General features: G+C 45.4%; 1 protein-coding gene across 1 annotated transcript in view; it reads right to left on the bottom strand.

Moving 5' to 3' along the window:
- The window catches only part of FSHR (follicle stimulating hormone receptor), an 87,552-nt gene that overhangs the window by 8,638 nt on the left and 60,865 nt on the right, over nt 1–18,049 (bottom strand). The window contains exons 5-8 of the mRNA XM_028725028.2: nt 14,108–14,179; nt 12,181–12,258; nt 5,857–5,925; nt 3,745–3,819 (exon numbers count right to left, since the gene is read on the bottom strand). Coding sequence (XP_028580861.2) covers nt 3,745–3,819; nt 5,857–5,925; nt 12,181–12,258; nt 14,108–14,179 — 294 coding nt within the window. The remainder of the gene's footprint in view (nt 1–3,744; nt 3,820–5,856; nt 5,926–12,180; nt 12,259–14,107; nt 14,180–18,049) is intronic.

Raw genomic sequence — 18,049 nt, 5'->3', positions numbered from 1 at the left:
GGACATCAGAAGGCATTATTTTTTATCGTGCCCTCTCACATGTAGCAGTGTTTCCATTCTGCTGCAGTTCATCTTCTGCCAAAACCCAGGTTACTTCTCTTGCTGTCCTCTGTGGTGACATTACCTAACTTAGGACATCAATTCTACCCCATTCATATCAATGTAAAGGGAACACAATGCAAACGGGACAAGAAATGTAATCAATATCGTATTGCTTGTGGGCCAAAAGCCAAAAGCAACAGGGAATACTGGTCATATTCACTGAATTGATTTCCGTTTCAGACATGGGAATAAGCAAACATCAGCAATTTCTGTTCCCATTTCTGTTGGAGTTCTCCAACACCCCTATTTGTAGGTAAACTCTCCTGGGCTCAATACATAGTTTCTCATCTATATGCTCTGATCCTTGTGTTAAAATACTAAAATACTGCAGCTAAAGACTTGTACAGATACTTGAAGACATTGAGAAAAGCTCTCAGCTATGGTCTTCAGCAGCTAGCTATTTGCACCACCAGAACTCTGGATCATCAGAAGACCAGGCTGGCTAGTCCTTAGGATGGGAGTGGTTTCTGAACACACCTCTCCAGCCAAGCAGGCAAGAGGCTTTTCAAGGACACCTTCCCAACTAGGCAAAAGCATTCAAGGAAGGTTCGAAGAAGGAAATGAAAGGGGTGTGGCCTAATGAGAGTGGGTGGTGGCTTGGGGAACACCCTGCCTTAAGGGAAAAGGTGCCCTTAAGCTGCATATTTAGCCTGAAGGGAGTCAGCTGACTCTACAAGCCAATCAGGACACACCAGACTCCATAAAGGCCTTATATCCAAGCCAGTTTCTCAAGCGGTGCAGTGAGTCCTTACAGACTCTGCCTGTTGTGGTTCCTGATTTCTGACTGTCTCTGACCATGTCTGATTCTTGTCTTCTGCGATTGAGCCCCAGCTGCAACCTGCCTTGGAACTGGGCCAATGCCTGGCAGTCGCTTCAACGGACACAAAGACGGATAGGGCTCCTTAATCTTTCAACAATTTTGTGGGAAGAGGGAATTCCGGCAGGTTCACCCATGCCCATGCCAGAGTAACTCTGCTGATAACATGTTAAAGGTACATGTGCCCTATTCTCTGTTGCCTGCCCTAACTTCAACCTGTACCCATCTGAGCATCACCTTGTTCTCCCTGGTCCTCAGGGCATCCATCTCCAAAGTTCCTTTGCCTATTGGTTCCTTCTCTGCCGTCAGCACCCAGCCCGTTTTGTCTTTAGATCCTGCGTGAATTTTCTGCCTCACCCAAAGGGGCCTTTCACTTCCTTCTTAGAAATCACAGTTTGCCAAAGTTCTAGCAAAGCTGACACATTTGATGTGTCTGTCCTGGGCAGTTAGAATGTTCATGAGCACCCCATGTTAGCCTGTAGACCGGCAGCCTGCAGGTAATAGCTGGCTTTTAGCTTTCTTTCTTTTTTGGAGGGTTGGGGTGGGGAGGAAATTCATATAAAGGGATAGGGATGTCAAGGTTGCTAGTACCAAGCCCAGTTTTCCAGGAGGGAAGCCATGCTGAACAGATATGATTGCTTTCTGCAAGAAAATAGTAACGAGAGCTGACAAGGAGGAGACAACAGGCAATCTATCTGGCTTCCATGCCTGCAAAATACAGTTCTTGCAGCATTAGCACAATGAGACATTGACATTAGAGGTGTGTGTGTGTGTGTCCAGATGAAGCTTCACAGCTGCAAGGCCACAATACATGGAAACAAAGCAGTGTATGAGGAAAAGTGCCATCCATGCAGAGAATTCAAGTGGATTGCCATTTGGTCAAGGACTGTCTTGACTGTGCATGAGTGGTCTGAAGGAGAGAAGGCACCCCAAAAATGAACGAGTGTTGGATGGTGGCACAAAATGAGTGGAGCAAGGAGTGATGATTCTCTGACAGAGGCTGAAGCTGAAGGCGCCTGGAAAGGATAAAAACTTGAGAGCTTCTGCTCCTTGCAGAAAATTGACCATTAGGTCAGTATGAAAGTGGGTGGGGTGGGGTGGTGAGAATCTGAATATGACCACCATTCATTGCAAAGGGACGAGGGCAGACATACTGGTAAAGCTGATAAAGTGGCTGCTTTGTAAGCCCAAGACATAATGAATGACATTAGGTCAAAAATGTTTCCTTTAACTGGTCCAACCGGATGCTGGAGATGAAGCTTTCATCTTGGGCATCGAATTGTTGTGCATTTGCATGCTCTTTGGAAAGCCCGAGGGATAGAACTTGTTCCTTTTCATGGGCAGACTGCACAGCTAAATTTGGGCCAGGTAAGGGAACCAAACTCAGGTCCAAGTATAGAAAGGGCCGGTTCTACCATTTGGCAGGCAGAAGTGGCCCACCTCGATCAGCATGTAGATTTGGAGGTGCCAACAAAGCAGGGGCTGGGGAGACGGCAGCCCTTGAGATACAGTTGGACTCCCCATCACCCCCAACCAGCAGGACTGATCATCAGGGATGATGGGAGTCGTAGTCCAACAACATCTTGAGGGCCACAGGTTCTCCACCTTGGTGTGAACCGGTCTTCTTGCTTGGCTGGCCAATCTCTCTGAAGCACCTTATATTGGTTAGAGATGGATAGGAGAAGACAGGGTGGATACCTGGCTAGTAGCCCACATTGTCCCAAGTTCCAATTCCATTGTTAGCTTGAGTGGCACCACCTTGCAACTCAATGTTCTATGCAAATGCTGGCTCTGGATTCTTCTTTTTGAATATAAACTACTCGGCATTGTTAATTGTCACCTGAATACTGATTCGGGAACAACAAGCCTTAAATCAGCCTGTCGGGCAATTTAATAAAAAAACAACACCCATTTGTTGTGCTGGTAGAAAAAAAGAAGAAGAAGAAGGGGGGGGGGGTTGGAAAAAGAAAGCAAGAAAAAGAATTGATTTAGTCAATTCTGTTTTCGCCAAGCAAAGATGTTATTATGGGTCAATCATTCCTGTAAGTGAAAGTACGTTTGGGTGTATTCTCCGGTGACAGATGAGTAGAAAAACTCTCTTTCATGATCTTGGCCAGGATAAAAAAAAGAGAGGGAAAAAAGGCAATTTACCATCCACAGAACGATGTAATAGAACAGAATAATTCTCATAAAAATAACTCAGTGTTTGAATTTGAAGTATCGGATGAATCTGAACTGCAGTGAAATCAATTTGATAACCCATCAGAATGAGATGGTGTTTGGCTCCTGCTTACAAAGGCGTCGCGTTAACTTCTCGCTACAGGGAAACGGTGGTTATTTTCCTCCCCCCTCCCCGCCCTGCCGTAACCCCATCTCAAAGAAATGTTTATTGCTTGGCTGCTACAAAGAAGCTTCAGTTACAGCCTTATCCAAATATTAAAATCACGGATAAGGAAGAGCTGGAATCCTGCACAGGGGAAGCAAAACAAAACAGGGGGTTTGGAATAAACATTATCAGGAGCAGAGGACAAATACAGATGATGAGATTTACATAAGGCTGGCGATGCTGTGGGAGTCAAAGGCCTTTCCGCTGCCCAGAAATGGAGGGTTCTGCCCCCGAGAGAGGCAAGCACTGCTGAACATGATCGTACGATTAAAAAACCCATTAGCCTGGACACACAAACAGAATAACCACAGGGAGCAGGTCTTGTGGGCTGGGGTGTGGCGTTTTTGAATTCTGAAGATGTGCCTCCTTGTCTGTTGTGACCACTCATCTGAGATATTGACACAACGGCAGCAAAAAAATAGTGAGAATTATTACTTACAAAACGGCTGGTCCATTGGCTCCCAGGAAAACTTCATTAGGTAATTTTTCCAGCTTGTCATTACCACTCAGATTTCTATGTTAGAAAGAAGAAATAAATAAAAGTTATGGTTACTGTTTGGTTGTTTTCATCATCAACTAGCTAGGGTTGCTTAAATGGCTAATGTTTAATTGACTAGTCAGTTGTTTTGAAAGAAAGGCTATGAACCCATCCAGGCCCTGTGACCATCATTGGGGGCCCTTTAACTTTAAGCACGAGCGCCTGAGTTTGCTTTTTTCACCTCTTCCCTCCTTTCCCCCCTTTTGTCTTGTATATTTTAGACTGTAAATCTGCTCTGGACCAGGGGCGGAGGAAGGGAGATGCAGTGGAGGTGCGGTGGGGCTGCCCCAGGTGTCACCACTGAGGGGGGTGACAAAACGCTAGGCGGCACTCACCGCAGGGCCTGCAGCGTGCCGGAGCCACACGTCTCTCCTGGGAGTGACACGGTGGCTTGGGCGCCCACAGGCTCGGCTCTGCCCCAAACGGCCCGCCCACCGCCTCCCCCTCAGCTGTAGGGTGGCTGAGTGGGAGGAGGCAGGCAGACTCCTTGGAGGCCCTGCGGAGTGTCCTACTCTGGCTTGCCCTGCCCTGTGGGCAGCTGGCCCCACCCCTGGGCGCAGGGCACGCATGCTGCCCCAGGCGCCCAATCGGCTTGCTCTGCCGCTGGCTCTGGGGCAGAACAATCCGAAATGGAGTCAGGGAGGCATGAAGTGTCAGTCCCACAGCTGGACCTCAAGCCCTGCCAGCTTGTGGCAGCCAGGGTAGAAGGTCGGGAGGGTATCCATTATGCCAGTTCCAAGGAGACATAGGTAAGGGGCCCAAGGATCAGCCCCCTAAGAGGAGCCAAAGGACTTTGGCTCCAGCTTTGGATGGGAGTTCCGATAAATAACCCTGTTGTTATGGCTTGGTGGGCCATGGTGTGACTCTGCATAAAGCAATGTCCACTGTTATGATTTCACTCAACGGTTGTAGGATTTACACCCCTGCTTTGCCACCTCTAACAACACAGTGATCCTTAGCTGTGTGTAAGCTACCTGGCTTAAGACTCAATATCCTATGCAAAGAAAGAACTTAAACATGCACAAACACAGAGATTAAGCTGTATACCATGGGTGGGCAAACTAAGGCCTGTAGGCTGGATCAGGCCCAATTGCCTTCTGGGTCTGGCCCGTGGACAGTCTAGGAATCGCTGCATGGATCACCAGCGCACGTGCGTTCTTTGCCTCTCCCTTCCTCTCCCTCACACACCGGTGCCTCCTCCCTCCCTCCTCCTGGCTTCTCCCTGCCCTGCCTAGAGGAGAAAGGGGGCTGGGCTTGGTTGGTGCCAGCAACAGCAATGCTCAAGCGGCCGCCATTTTAAGCAGCCCCTCTCCGGAGCCCTTTCGCGTGCCGCTCAACATCCCTCTGCCGCTGCCGCTAGCCGCTGCCACTTGCAAGACACGGGTTAGCAGCCCCCGGGACTCTTGGTGCTCTTGCATCATCCCCCCCCCCAAAAAAATATAGTCCGGCCTCCCACAAGGTCTGAGGGACAGTGGACCTGCTGAAAAAGTTTGCTGACCCCTGCTGTATATGAAGCCCGTAACCTAAAGAAATACATTGAAATAAACTGAGCACGATCCAATTACAGTTAAGCATTTTTAAGCACTGATTCCTATCAATGGGAGATGCATGTCAATGGGTGGCATTCAGCCAAGGTTTACTCAGAGTAGAAATTATTGGGCCTAGCATAAACTGCATACCCACCAACTGCCTCATAAAAACTAGGACACCCCTCTCCCTCCACCCCGTCGGAGCACAGCAGCCATTTTGGGTGCCTTGCTTTCATGTGATTTTGGGCTGAGATCTCACATGGGTCACATGACTCACATGGGATTTCTGACCCAGAAGATGGTGTCCTGGAGGGGTTGCAACTGCTGTGTCTCTAATCTGAGTTCAGCTCAGTTGGACACCACCCTCTACTTAAATCTGTTCTATGGAAAACAAAACTGTAACAGAAGTTATTTTGCTGCAATATATCTCCCATGGAATGCCCTCCAAAAAGCCAAATCAGTAGAATAAAGAAATAATACACACAGATCAGACAAGATGGTCCCATTGAAGGCATGGTCTTCAATTTCGGTGAGTCCATTTTTATTTAGCCTTCTGCAATAAAGAGACAATGGCTGTTAGACTCTATTCTATTTTATTTTTTTAAAAAAATGGCAGCATTTTACTGAAACGCTTCTTAAAACAAACTCCCCCCCTTTAAAAATGAATTTGTGGTAAAGAATATTTTTTCATAAAACAACAATAGCCTTCAAACTGTGACACTCCCACAGAAAGTCAGACAGTGATAAGAATTCAGTGAGTTGCATCTACCATGTGCCACATATTCTGCAGTAAAAGGAGGGTGTCAATCAAAATGTTAGCAAAAAGATAACGGAAGGAAGAAAGTTATTTGCTTCATTTATATACCACTTTTCCGCCCAGGAATTCCAGGCGGCATACAAGGCTTAGCCCTCTCCCCATTTTATCCTCATGGCAGTGCTCTGTGGTAGGTTAGGTCGAAAGAGAGTGACTTATCTAAGATTACAAAATGAACTTCATAGCTAATTGGGGATTTGGACCTGGGGTGGCCTGAAAGACATAAAAAGAAGCGTCCCATTTTTTGCAATGTAACAGTTCTTCAAAGTTCGATTTGCTCATTTAAAGGGGGCAATCCTGCTACGCATCAATTCATTTGCAAATATTCTAATATTCTAATTGGGTTCTGCACCCCAAAATGATGCATTTGTCAAGCTGACAAGTAACTTCATTCCCTTTACATTTATAGAGCAGAATTACTACTTAAGGTTGTTTCCAGATGGCCTGCTAATTGAACATTCATTCTGATTGGCTTGCAGGGAGTTCAGACAATATTGCGCCAAGCAAAACTTATCCCACGCTTTCCAGTGCATTTTCTGGACGCTTTCGTTATAGCAAAAACACAATTTCTCAAACAAAAAAATTGAACATTTCGCCCTAGTACATGCACTTTTGCACACATTACTCACCAAGAGAACTACACTGAACTGCCGAATTAAGGAAAAATGCAAATTTTGAAAGATTGCTATGTTTTGGTTTGCAGATTATTTAGGAAAGTGTGAATTAAACCTGAACTGAATCAAATTCTCCATCCCTACATTGCACAAATAGCAATAGCAAACCTTGGCTACAGCTCACGGTTAATGCGGAGGGCGCTTGACCCTGGTGCTTCCCAGTTTGGATGACACAGCATGCCATGGCAGGAAAGAGAGCCAGGGAGAAGCAAAGCAGTTGCAAGGTTCAATCTGGTAGCAGGCGTGTTCCTGCAGTCTTACAAAGTCATAGTTTGGCTTACCACGTTGTGCAAACCAGACTGAGGGATGAGGCAGGAGAGCATTCGGTGCCTTATGCAATTGCGAGTTTCTTTGGAAACTCAAAGCGCTTTCCAAAATGACGAAATAACAGTCAATACTTGGGAATCTCAACAAGCTTGCGAAGGAATTTTTCTCCCAGGGAAAGACGATAGCTAACCTGCCTTTCCCCCTCTCCGGCTCCTCGCTTCATCCCAAACAATCTTCTGCAGTCAGTTGTATTTATCACTTCCACCCCATAATTTGCCTCCTCCCCTGCTCCTATTGTGACTCGGCAAGACTCATCCACTCTTAACCCAAAGTGGCAGGCTTGAGTGATGGGCTGACAATGAATCATTTAATTAAACTGTCAGAAAGCCTCCATGCTTGGCCTCTAATCCAGAGCGAAAGCTGCCCATTCGAGCGATACGCTTATCTAAGGTCCAAGAGGGTGTGCGAAGGTTGACATGGAAATCAATTACAGTCATGGTTGGAGAGATTACCCTTTTGACTGTGAAAGGCACGTGCCTGGTAGTGTCACGTCTTTGATGCATGTCAGAGGCGATCACGGCTTACGAGGAAACCTCCCGTGATGCCTCTGGAGGTGACAAGACAAGCCAGAGAGAAATGGCTTCACAGCTAGGCTCCCTGACATGAGTGCTTGTGTGAAACCAACAGGGTAAGCAGGAGAGAGAACAAATCAAGATGTGGACCCCCTGAGGCCTAGCCTGCAGCCGTTGAGGGGAGAGTCAGACAGGGAGTCATTCGTCAGCCAGGAAGCTCCTGACAAGACTTTCCAAACAAAGTCAGAGCACTGATGATGATAATAATGAAGACTAATATTGCAGTAGTTTCTATTAGCCATTAATTAGTCATTTTAGGTAGGTGCGTTCATTGCTTTGTTTATAACTCCTGCAAAACTTGTTTAGACCATTCTTCCCTGACAAGTAATCTTAATACGTAACATTATTTTATTTAAAATTGTTAATACCGGGCAAGAGTTGCCCAAATGAAACCGGTCATTGGAAGCCTTGCTCAAGGGGTTGTGTTTGTGCAATGGGGCTTTCACCCCTCCCCCTTCAAACTGGCTTGGGGGTGTTCCAGAAACCCCCCAGAACAGCTCACAGGAGGAGGAAAAGCCGATATGTTTGCGCAGACAGAACATCTGTAATACCACAACGTTGAATTCCACCCAATGGTCCATCGCACTCACCACAGCTACTTCTAAGATTGCTGGCCTGATCTAGTGGCCAAAGAGAGCTACAAGTCTGGATGCCTTTGGGTGGAATTGCAACTCAACCCTACTATGTCCTCACTAGGTGGACTTGGACAGGACACTTTCTCACAGCCTCGATCTCCCCATCTGCAACATGGGGGATAACAATACTGATTTACCTTGTTGCAAGGATGACAATAGTGCCATGCATGTGAAGCATGTTGAATGCTTAAAGGTTTTTTTTTTACACATCCTAAGCACCCAAGCTTCTCAGAGTAAACATATAGCCTTATTGAATAGGGCTCTCTCTCTCTCTCTCTCTCTCTCTCTCTCTCTCTCTCACACACACACACACACACACACACACACACACAAAAACACACATTTGCTTTTCTGTTTTATCTCGTCATCAGCACATACTATGTTACAGCCATACATAAAATAATAGGAAAAAGATAGCATAGGTATAAAACAAAAACATATGATAGTAATAATAACGTATCTAAATTCTTCCAAGATTATTTAAATCCCCTATATCTTAAATTATACTTCCCTTCTGCTCTTTCCATGGTTTCCTATCTACTATCCTTTCAACTGCGTTTTCTTCCTCTACTAATTTGTTTTCATTACCTTACAAAATCTCCAGTTATAACATCTACTGCTGAGTATTTTTTCAGTCCGTTATGATTGTTTTCTTGTTATAATATTCCCCCCCCAATATAATCCGTATATAATATCCAATCCTCTTTCAGTGTTGGGGCCTTACACTTCTTAGCAAGCAGGCTGCACATTGTACATTTCCCCCCTCTCGAAATTCACACGACACACCGAAGAAGGGGGAGCTCTATGAAACTGAACTACGTCAGTTTCGGTTGCCCTGTGGCCCTCCATCAGCACCAGCCAGCATGGACCAATGGTCAGGGAATGATGGGAGCTGGAGTCCAGCAGGACATGGAAGGCCACAGGCCCCCTGTCCCTGCTCTAGGTTCTTTTTATTCTTTTTCTCCACCCCATTCGTAATTGTATTTGTTTAGTTGCTTAGTCGTGTCCGACTCTTTGTGACCCCATGGACCAGAGCACGCCAGGCACTCCTGTCTTCCACTGCCTCCCGCAGTTTGGTCAAACTCATGCTGGTAGCTTCGAGAACACTGTCCCACCATCTCATCCTCTGTCATCCCCTTCTCCTTGTGCCCTCCATCTTTCCCAACATCAGGGTCTTTTCCAGGGAGTCTTCTCTTCTCATGAGGTGGCCAAAGTACTGGAGCCTCAGCTTCAGGACCTGTCCTTCCAGTGAGCACTCAGGGCTGATTTCCTTCAGAATGGATAGGTTTGTTCTTCTTGCAGTCCATGGGACTCTCAAGAGTCTCCTCCAGCACCATAATTCAAAAGCATCAATTCTTCAGCGATCAGCCTTCTTTATGGTCCAGCTCTCAATTCCATACATTACTACTGGGAAAACCATAGCTTTAACTTGTAATTGTATATGCCCCTGCAATATCTCACTGACCCTGGCTTGCCTCTTCATCTTTTTCATACAGGATTGTGGTTGGGATACTGCCTTGAAGAACTGCCAGTCATGCCACTCAGGTTACATATGGCTCAGATCTGATCTGGGGAGGGATCTATACTGCACAGCAATTCTGCACATCCTTGGACAAAATGGCCGTCTACGAACGACCTGCATGGAAACTTCTACAAAGGCACAAACAAATGGTGACCATTGACTTGGTGATAGCAACAATGCAATGCAGGCATCTGCTTCAAGGGGACATTTAGATATGCTCACCCCACCAAAAGAAAGCGAAAAAAAGAGGGAGGGGGAGAAGAAATCAGGAATGGTTCATTAGGAAACATCATTGTTCCTGCGTGACGAGAAGGCTTCTTAAGGCCTCAGCGTGGCACCGGACTGCGGAGTCGCCTGTGACAATATATTAACATTATGCACAAGCGTAGCAAATTATCAGCCTCTCTGCCCATTGCTTGTCTGAGTAATGGAATGTCTGCAGCCAGCAGGAAAGATGAAGTCATCCTGCTGTCCTCTAGAGCTCTGCTTGAATGATGTGGGGCTGCCTTGGCAAGTGTAAAAAGAGAGACTACCCTGGGCATCATTACTTTTTAAATTTGCTGCACGTTGCGATTCGAGAGAGAGAAGTTGGTGAGTGGAAAAGAAAAGAAGAAATCCAGTTTGTTTGGTGTGGAGAAGGCCTGTTTTCATGTCCGTGAAACCTAATCGGCTGGAAAGTTGTTGTGGATGCAACTCCAGGGTAGTTCTTCCATTTTCCAAAAACAAAAATAAAAACCCAGGATAAACTGCATGGGCTTGGGGAGAAGGAGCAACGCAGCGGAAACACAGAATCATAGAATTGTAGAGCTGCAACCCCTCGCAATATAGGAACCTCAGTTAAAGGATCCATGACAGAAATACTGAAAATGCAGCAGGAAAAGAGCTGGAAGTGTGTTGATGAAGAGTGCAGTGATTTTTATATGGAATATGCATCAACCAGTCCCTTTTTATCTAGGACAGCACAGTGGTACCTCAGGTTAAGAACTTAATTCGTTCTGGAGGTCCGATCTTAACCTGAAACTGTTCTTAAACTGAAGCACCACTTTAGCTAATGGGGCCTCCCGCTGCTGCTGCTGCTGCGCCGCCGGAGCACGATTTCTGTTCTCATCCTAAGCAAAGTTTAGCAAAAATAGTACCTGAGGTACTATTTCTTGGTTAGTGGAGTCTGTAACCTGAAGCGTCTGTAACCCAAGGTACCAATGTAATCATTTCCCGGGGCCAGGCTCTGCTAAAGCAGTGTTTTTAATTACTACACAGTATTGGGTAGGATTCAGACTTCACCTTCCATGGAATGGAAAGCTTTTGATCCAGTAGACAGATCCTTTGGTCAGAGACAGATTTTCCCACCCTCACGGCTCCCAGCACCAATTCCTACATTGCTCTGGAAGATCCCATGACTGTCTAGAACGGTGTTAGTAGCCACTGTGCTATAGTGGTTAGAGTGTCAAACTAGGGCCTGGGAGACCAGGGTTCAAATCCCCACTTAGCCATTGTCAGGGAACTGCCATCGGAGCCTAGAGTGAAGGTAAGGCTCCCCAACGATGCAGGAGAAGGGACCAGCAGGGGGAGAGAGAACACTTCCTTTGAGGAAGGTAATAGGAGTGACACCAGGAAGCAAGGGGGAACTGAGGAGAGAGGGCTCCAAGACTCTTCCACAGAGACCAGCGGGGAGAGCCCAGGACCTCCGTTGGGCACGCCCACTCTGCGCAGGAGACTTCCACGCAGGAAGGCTAGGAGGAGACTTGGCGTCAAAGAGTTTCTATGTTGGAAGAAGTTCAGGAAACGCCCACTGACGGATTCTGCCAGCGACTGACACAGCCATGGAGAAAGGGCTGTCCAGCCAGGGAAAGGTTTAGCCAGGCTACGTTGCCTAGAACAGTAGCACCCTTTACGCACAAGCAACCCCCAACTCCCTTTACAGCCATGAAGCTCATTGGGTGACCTTGGGCCAGTCACTGCCTCTCAGCTTAACCGACCTTCCAGGGTTGTTGTGGGGATTGAACGAGGAGGGGGAGAAAAAAGGTGGGAAATAAATGCAATGCAATGCAATAAAATAAGTTCTGGAGGCTAAAGAGGGAGGGGGAAATCATAAAAGGTCACCTCCCCAATCCCCAACACCACTCACTAGCAGGAGTGAAGGATCCAACCCAATATTAGTTTGTTTACATGAGCATCAAAACCCTTGTTTAAAGTTGGAAGTAGGTTAACATGAGCACATACATGGGCAAAAATAAAATAAATCCTATTGACCGGAGAGTACTTACATATCAACACGTTCAGAACTGAGCCCCAGGAAAGAATTTCTTTCAATCTTGTGTATGTTTATGTTGTCTTGGACGTCACTGAGATTTAAAGAAAAAATACATTTCAAAAAAGGAAATTAAAACGCGCCCTTTTGATGCGTTGTTGGCATACAAGGCATCAAATTTTCCTTGGTCTGGAAGATTTCTAATCCGCCTTTCAGTGCTAAGAGCAAAATAAAATCTAATAAAGTCAAATACTGATACATCTGCAAATAAGAAAGAAACAAATTATCTTCAATGATTTGACGACGTTGAATGTTTACTGCGAGCTGCTTTGGGAACAGTTCATTGTGGAAAATGAGCACATAAGTAAACTCAGATCAATCACTACTGCCCTCCCATTGCAATTGCAGCAAGGGGAGCAGGAGCGGTGTTGCTATGGTCCAGCCATTGTCATATGGGTGGGGGCACCACCCCAAAGGACCCCTGAATCTTGTTGGGATGTTCCGTTCCACCTTAAGGAACAGGCATGATTGTTGTGTGTCACATGTCTGTTTACACTCCAGTACAGCTTGCTGGGAACTTCCATTTGTGTATAGCTTTGCCCTGTTTTGCTTTGGACACGAAGGAGAGCAGACATGTTTCCTTTTGTCCTGATCTACACTGAATAAACCTGCTTGTAAATATGCTCACACAGCCTCTCGTGCCACTTCTGTTTGTGCAGCGTTTGCTCTGCTGAATAGCGTGCTCAGTCTTCTAAAGCCTGGAGCCGCAGGTTTATGCTGCACCAAGGACCAGAGTTCTTGGGAGAAAAGCAATGACAAACCTAGACAGCATCCTAAAAAGCAGAGACATCACCTTGCCGACAAAGGTCCATATAGTTAAAGCTATGGTTTTCCCAGTAGTGATGTATGGAAGTGAGAGCTGGACCATAAAGAAGGCTGATCGCCGAAGAATTGATGCTTTTGAATTATGGTGCTGGAAGAGACACTTGAGAGTCCCATGGACAGCAAAAAGATCAAACCTATCCACTCTTAAGGAAATCAGCCCTGAGTGCTCACTGGAAGGACAGATCCTGAAGCTGAGGCTCCAATACTTTGGCCACCTCATGAGAAGAGAAGACTCCCTGGAAAAGACCCTGATGTTGGGAAAGATGGAGGGCACAAGGAGAAGGGGACGACAGAAGACGAGATGGTTGGACAGTGTTCTTGAAGCTACCAGCATGAGTTTGACTAAACTGCGGGAGGCAGTGGAAGACAGGAGTGCCTGGCGTGCTCTGGTCCATGGGGTCACGAAGAGTCGGACACGACTAAACGACTAAACAACAACAACAACAACAAAGGACCGGAGTTCACCTGGCACACTGGCCGGTGGGCTGGCGCCAGCTGGGGGCCTGCGAATTGCCCCCGTTTCCTTGGATGCATGCCAACAAATCTGACCTCAAGGATCATGCATTCTTATGGATATACAATATGGATTTGCAGCCCTCTTCAGGTGTTTTCTCTCCACTCAATCTCAGTCACACGTAGAGAAGCAAAGGGGCTTGCATCACCCCTCCCCAGCACTGTTGGGGAGGCTTGCCATACATCAGGAAAACTCCAGACATGTCCTGGTTTTCAGCTGTAAAAATGGCGCGTGTGGTGGTGGTGGGGAAGGATATTTTGCCAAATCGGCAAAATGTCAGGGAAAACCCGGATGTAATGCAGTAAACATTCAAAGGCATCAAAACGTTGAAGATCACTGGTTTCTTTTTTACTTGCAGATGTTTCAGTGCAAAATTCAGTGTGGAAATCTGGTTGAGATTTCCTCCAACAAACTAGAACTGATTCAGCTCTTGGCATGGACAAATTCAGTTTTAAATAATTCCGCCTCCCTCTTTCCTTCATGGGCAACCCAAGAAAAATGGCCAAACCCCCCAAATATTAGAATAATCCAGTAAAAAACTTACAGCACAAACTTCACGGAAGAATGTATCTGGTTAACGACGGGTAAATACATGATTGCAGTGTTTGATAGCAACCTAGAGGGAGTAAGTAGAGGTTGTTAGCACGTCTCTGAGGAAAACTAAAGAATAACAAATGACTGAAATGAAATAGAGGAAGAAACGTTGCAGGGAAATTTTTGTTATCCTCATTTTGTTATTCAATATTTAGTTGTCCCCCCCACCCCCCGCCAACATTCCAAATTCTGGGTAGTATTCGATGTCTTCTATAACTCTGCTTACATGTTTTTCATGTGCAGGACATATTGCGGACATATTGCTTCATTTCCAATTGGTTCATGTCCTGTAGCTTCCTGCTGAAATCCTGCAATGTTGTTGTACCACACCTTTGCTGCACACAAGAGCCCCTCTCCATACGACAATAATGCAATAATGCTGGGGAAGCATCACCAGAGCAACTAATAACGTGGAATGATGTGCAGATGATCCAGTATAAATCCACCATTAATGTACTACTATTGATATGTTGCTTTAGTCACAAGAGACTACGGCCCTGCGGGATTTGACATCTTTCTGCAGGGCCTGCAAGATGGTACTGGCCTTCGGCTTAGACTCACTCCTACCCCTTATATGGGATTTGGTATATAAATTTTCCCTTGGCTTGCTTTCTGCCCCTTGGAGGACCAGCATGGATAGCTGGCTCGGGTGAATATCTGATGTTTCCTCCCTTTATGGTCTTGATTTATGGGCTACTACTAAAATGAGGCTGTATTTTAACCTGTATTTTAAGCTATATTTTAATTAACTGGTTGTTGTTATTGTTGTTGTTTTTCTATTACATTTTATTGTAATTCATATTTGGTGTTAGACGCCCTGAGCCTGGCTCTGGCCAGGGAGGGCGGGGTATAAATAAATGTTGTTGTTGTTGTTAAAAACCCCCACAACCCATGCCAGTTTGGAGGCATCATATTAAAACTACAGTTCCCAAGGTTCCCCAGGGAGACAAAATTATGATAAACCCAGTTTAAGCCTTGGAAGAGGAAACTGCAGCTATCGTTTCAGAACTTTTGCTGTGCTTTACATACCAAAAGAAAAGCATCAAAACAATTTAAGAAACATGCAATGCCCTTAGGCACCTAGAAGACTATTCAATATTGGAAGAAGCTAAGAAGATTCTGACTGCAGCAGGGCTCTTCCCATTTGTGATTCCTAGCAATTGGCTGACAGTGGAGATAAAACAAGGCTACGCCAAGCAGGGGTCAAGAACGGCAGCGATAGAATAAAGGATGCATCATCTTCACGGCTGTGCTATGGCTATGATTCCAAAGTGCTTCTGACAGCATAAGGAAGAATCATCAGGTATTCATGTACAAATGTGAGCATCGATGCAATGCGTCAGCCAGTCCTAATGGCATTCTAGCTGACATTGGGATGAATGGAGCCTCCATTTCCATTCCAAAGTGAGCCCTCAAATAAGGTCTCTGTAATGCACGTTATCAAAATGTTCCGTAGAGTTTCAGCTGGGCCATTCACAGTCTAATAAGGGTTCATTATCCTTCACATTTCCTATTCTCCATGCATTTGCTTCACAGGAAAGCAGCATGCAAAGGAGGGATTGAGATTGCCGTTGCTGCGAGCGTGCGAAAGCTGACAAATCTCTGCAATCGTTATATATCAGAAGGAACAGCGATGGGCCTGATGTCTCATTCAGTATGGCTCGTCTTCCTGACTGTGCTTCATGGGAGCAAAGGCATCACAGGAATCTTTCACTCCACATGGGGCTCAAACCCACGACTCCGAGATTAAGAGTCTCATGCTCTACTGACTGAGCCAAATGGCTGGAGTGGGATTGAACTTTGCCATGTGGCTGCTGCACCTTTCCAGCTTTCTTTTATAAAATTATCTGGCCGATTGGCTCTTCTGGCTCCTTAGCAGGACCTCTAGATAGTGCACAAAACAAATGTGGTACCTCTGGTTACATACACTTCAGGACCTCTAGATAGTGCATAAAAATACAGTGGTACCTCTGGTTACATACACTTCAGGTTACAGACTCCGCTAACCCAGAAATAGTACCTCGGGTTAAGAACTTTGCTTCAGGATGAGAACAGAAATCGTGTGGAGGCGACGCTGCAGCAGCAGGAGGCCCCATTAGCTAAAGTGGTGCTTCAGGTTAAGAACAGTTTCAGGTTAAGTACGGACCTCCGGAACGAATTAAGTACTTAACCTGAGGTACCACTGTACTGTGAAAATCCCTGAAACGAGAAGTAATCAGCTAGAAATATTATCTTATAGAAATAGATTAAATAATAAAAATCAAAAAGTTTAAAGAAAAAAATAGAAAAACCTAGATAGTGGCAGGGACGAAACTCAGGAGCATGCCTGGTCTACTTAGTTATTTTAAAGGGTGAGCCCAGTCTACATGGTTATTACCATCTTGCGGTTTCAGTATTCATCTCGTCTTCTACTTGCACTACGTTCTTATTGAACCTTTGACTTGCGTTAGGCGTATGTTTCCCTTTTCCTTGACAATCTCTCAGAATGACGCCTTGTAACAGACTAACATGGCTTCCTCTGCATGTCAGCTTTGGTATAATAAGTGCAACCTGACTTATCGTGTCTTTAAACATTCTACGGTTTTTTGGGGAAAAGAGCTACAAGATTTTTCACTAAGGCCGGGTGGTTTGATCACATGAAGCCTCTGTTTGTCAGCTTCACCAGCTCCCACTTGAAGGCCAATTTAAAAGTGCTGGCTTTAATCTTTAAAAAGACCTAAACAGCTCAGGGCCTGGTTGCCTTCTTTTCTGTTAGAGCGTTTATTAATTTCCCAATAAAAAACATCCAATTAACATATCAAATCATAATCCAAAAAAAAAGAAAAAAAAAAAGAAAAAAAAAGAAAAAGATCCAATTGTCTTCCGTATTATAATTCTGATTTTACGGCTTCCCACAGTCTGAACGTCAAAGCATCTCCAAATCTCAGTCCTGCCTCTCACGATGTTTCCATATTTCCATATCCGATTTTCCATATCCGATTGCCTTCTTTTCTATCCGGATATTAAGATCCTCTTTGGAAGACTTGCTCTAGTTCTCTCTGCCAAGTGAGGTTCATAAGCCCTGCTGGATCAGGCCAAAGACCTATCTAGTCCAGCATCCTGTTCTCACAGTGGCCAACTAGTTGCCAATGGGAATTCCATGGACAGGACCTGCAACAACAGAGCTTCACCTACTTGTGATTTCCATCAGCTGGCAATCAGAGTGGAGGCAGAACTCCGTTATCATAGCTAGTAGCAAATAGGGTTGTCAAAAGATTCCACCCAAAATAGAAACAAGTGGATATTGACAATGTCCACTTATTTGTCCCGTGTCCAGAACAGAAATCAATCCAGCAAATGTGATCAGTAGATCAGCATTTGCTGGCATCGTTGCTTTCCGTCTGCAAATCATATGTAAGTGATTATGTTTCTTTCCCCATTTTCATTGTGTTTTCTTCATCCTGATATGAATGGAATAATGCCATTTACAGAATTTACTGACACTATGTTATGTACGGTAATTAGGCGATTATGTAATTTTGCTGCAGTAAGATGAAAAATGTAGTTTTGGGTGGAAGATGAACTGCAGCAGAACAGAAACAATGATGCATGTCTTTTTGGTAGTGGCACCACCGTTATGGAATAGTCTTCTCAGGGATGCTCACTTGGTACTATTTTTGTGGCCTTTTCTGCACAAGGTAAATAATTTCTGTTCATGTTGTTGTTTAGTCATTTAGTTGTGTCTGACTCTTCATGACCCAATGGACCAGAGCACGCCAGGCACTCCTGTCTTCCACTGCCTCCTGCAGTTTGGTTAAACTCATGCTGGTAGCTTCGAGAACACTGTCCAGCCATCTCGTCCTCTGTCGTCCCCTTCTCCTTGTGCCCTCCATCTTTCCCAACATCAGGGTCT

This window comes from Podarcis muralis, chromosome 3, assembly GCF_964188315.1.
Source record: "Podarcis muralis chromosome 3, rPodMur119.hap1.1, whole genome shotgun sequence".
In the NCBI taxonomy this organism is placed as follows: Eukaryota; Metazoa; Chordata; class Lepidosauria; order Squamata; family Lacertidae; genus Podarcis; species Podarcis muralis.
The sequence above is the reverse complement of the archived record's forward strand: the minus strand, read 5'-3'. Positions and strand labels throughout refer to the sequence as shown.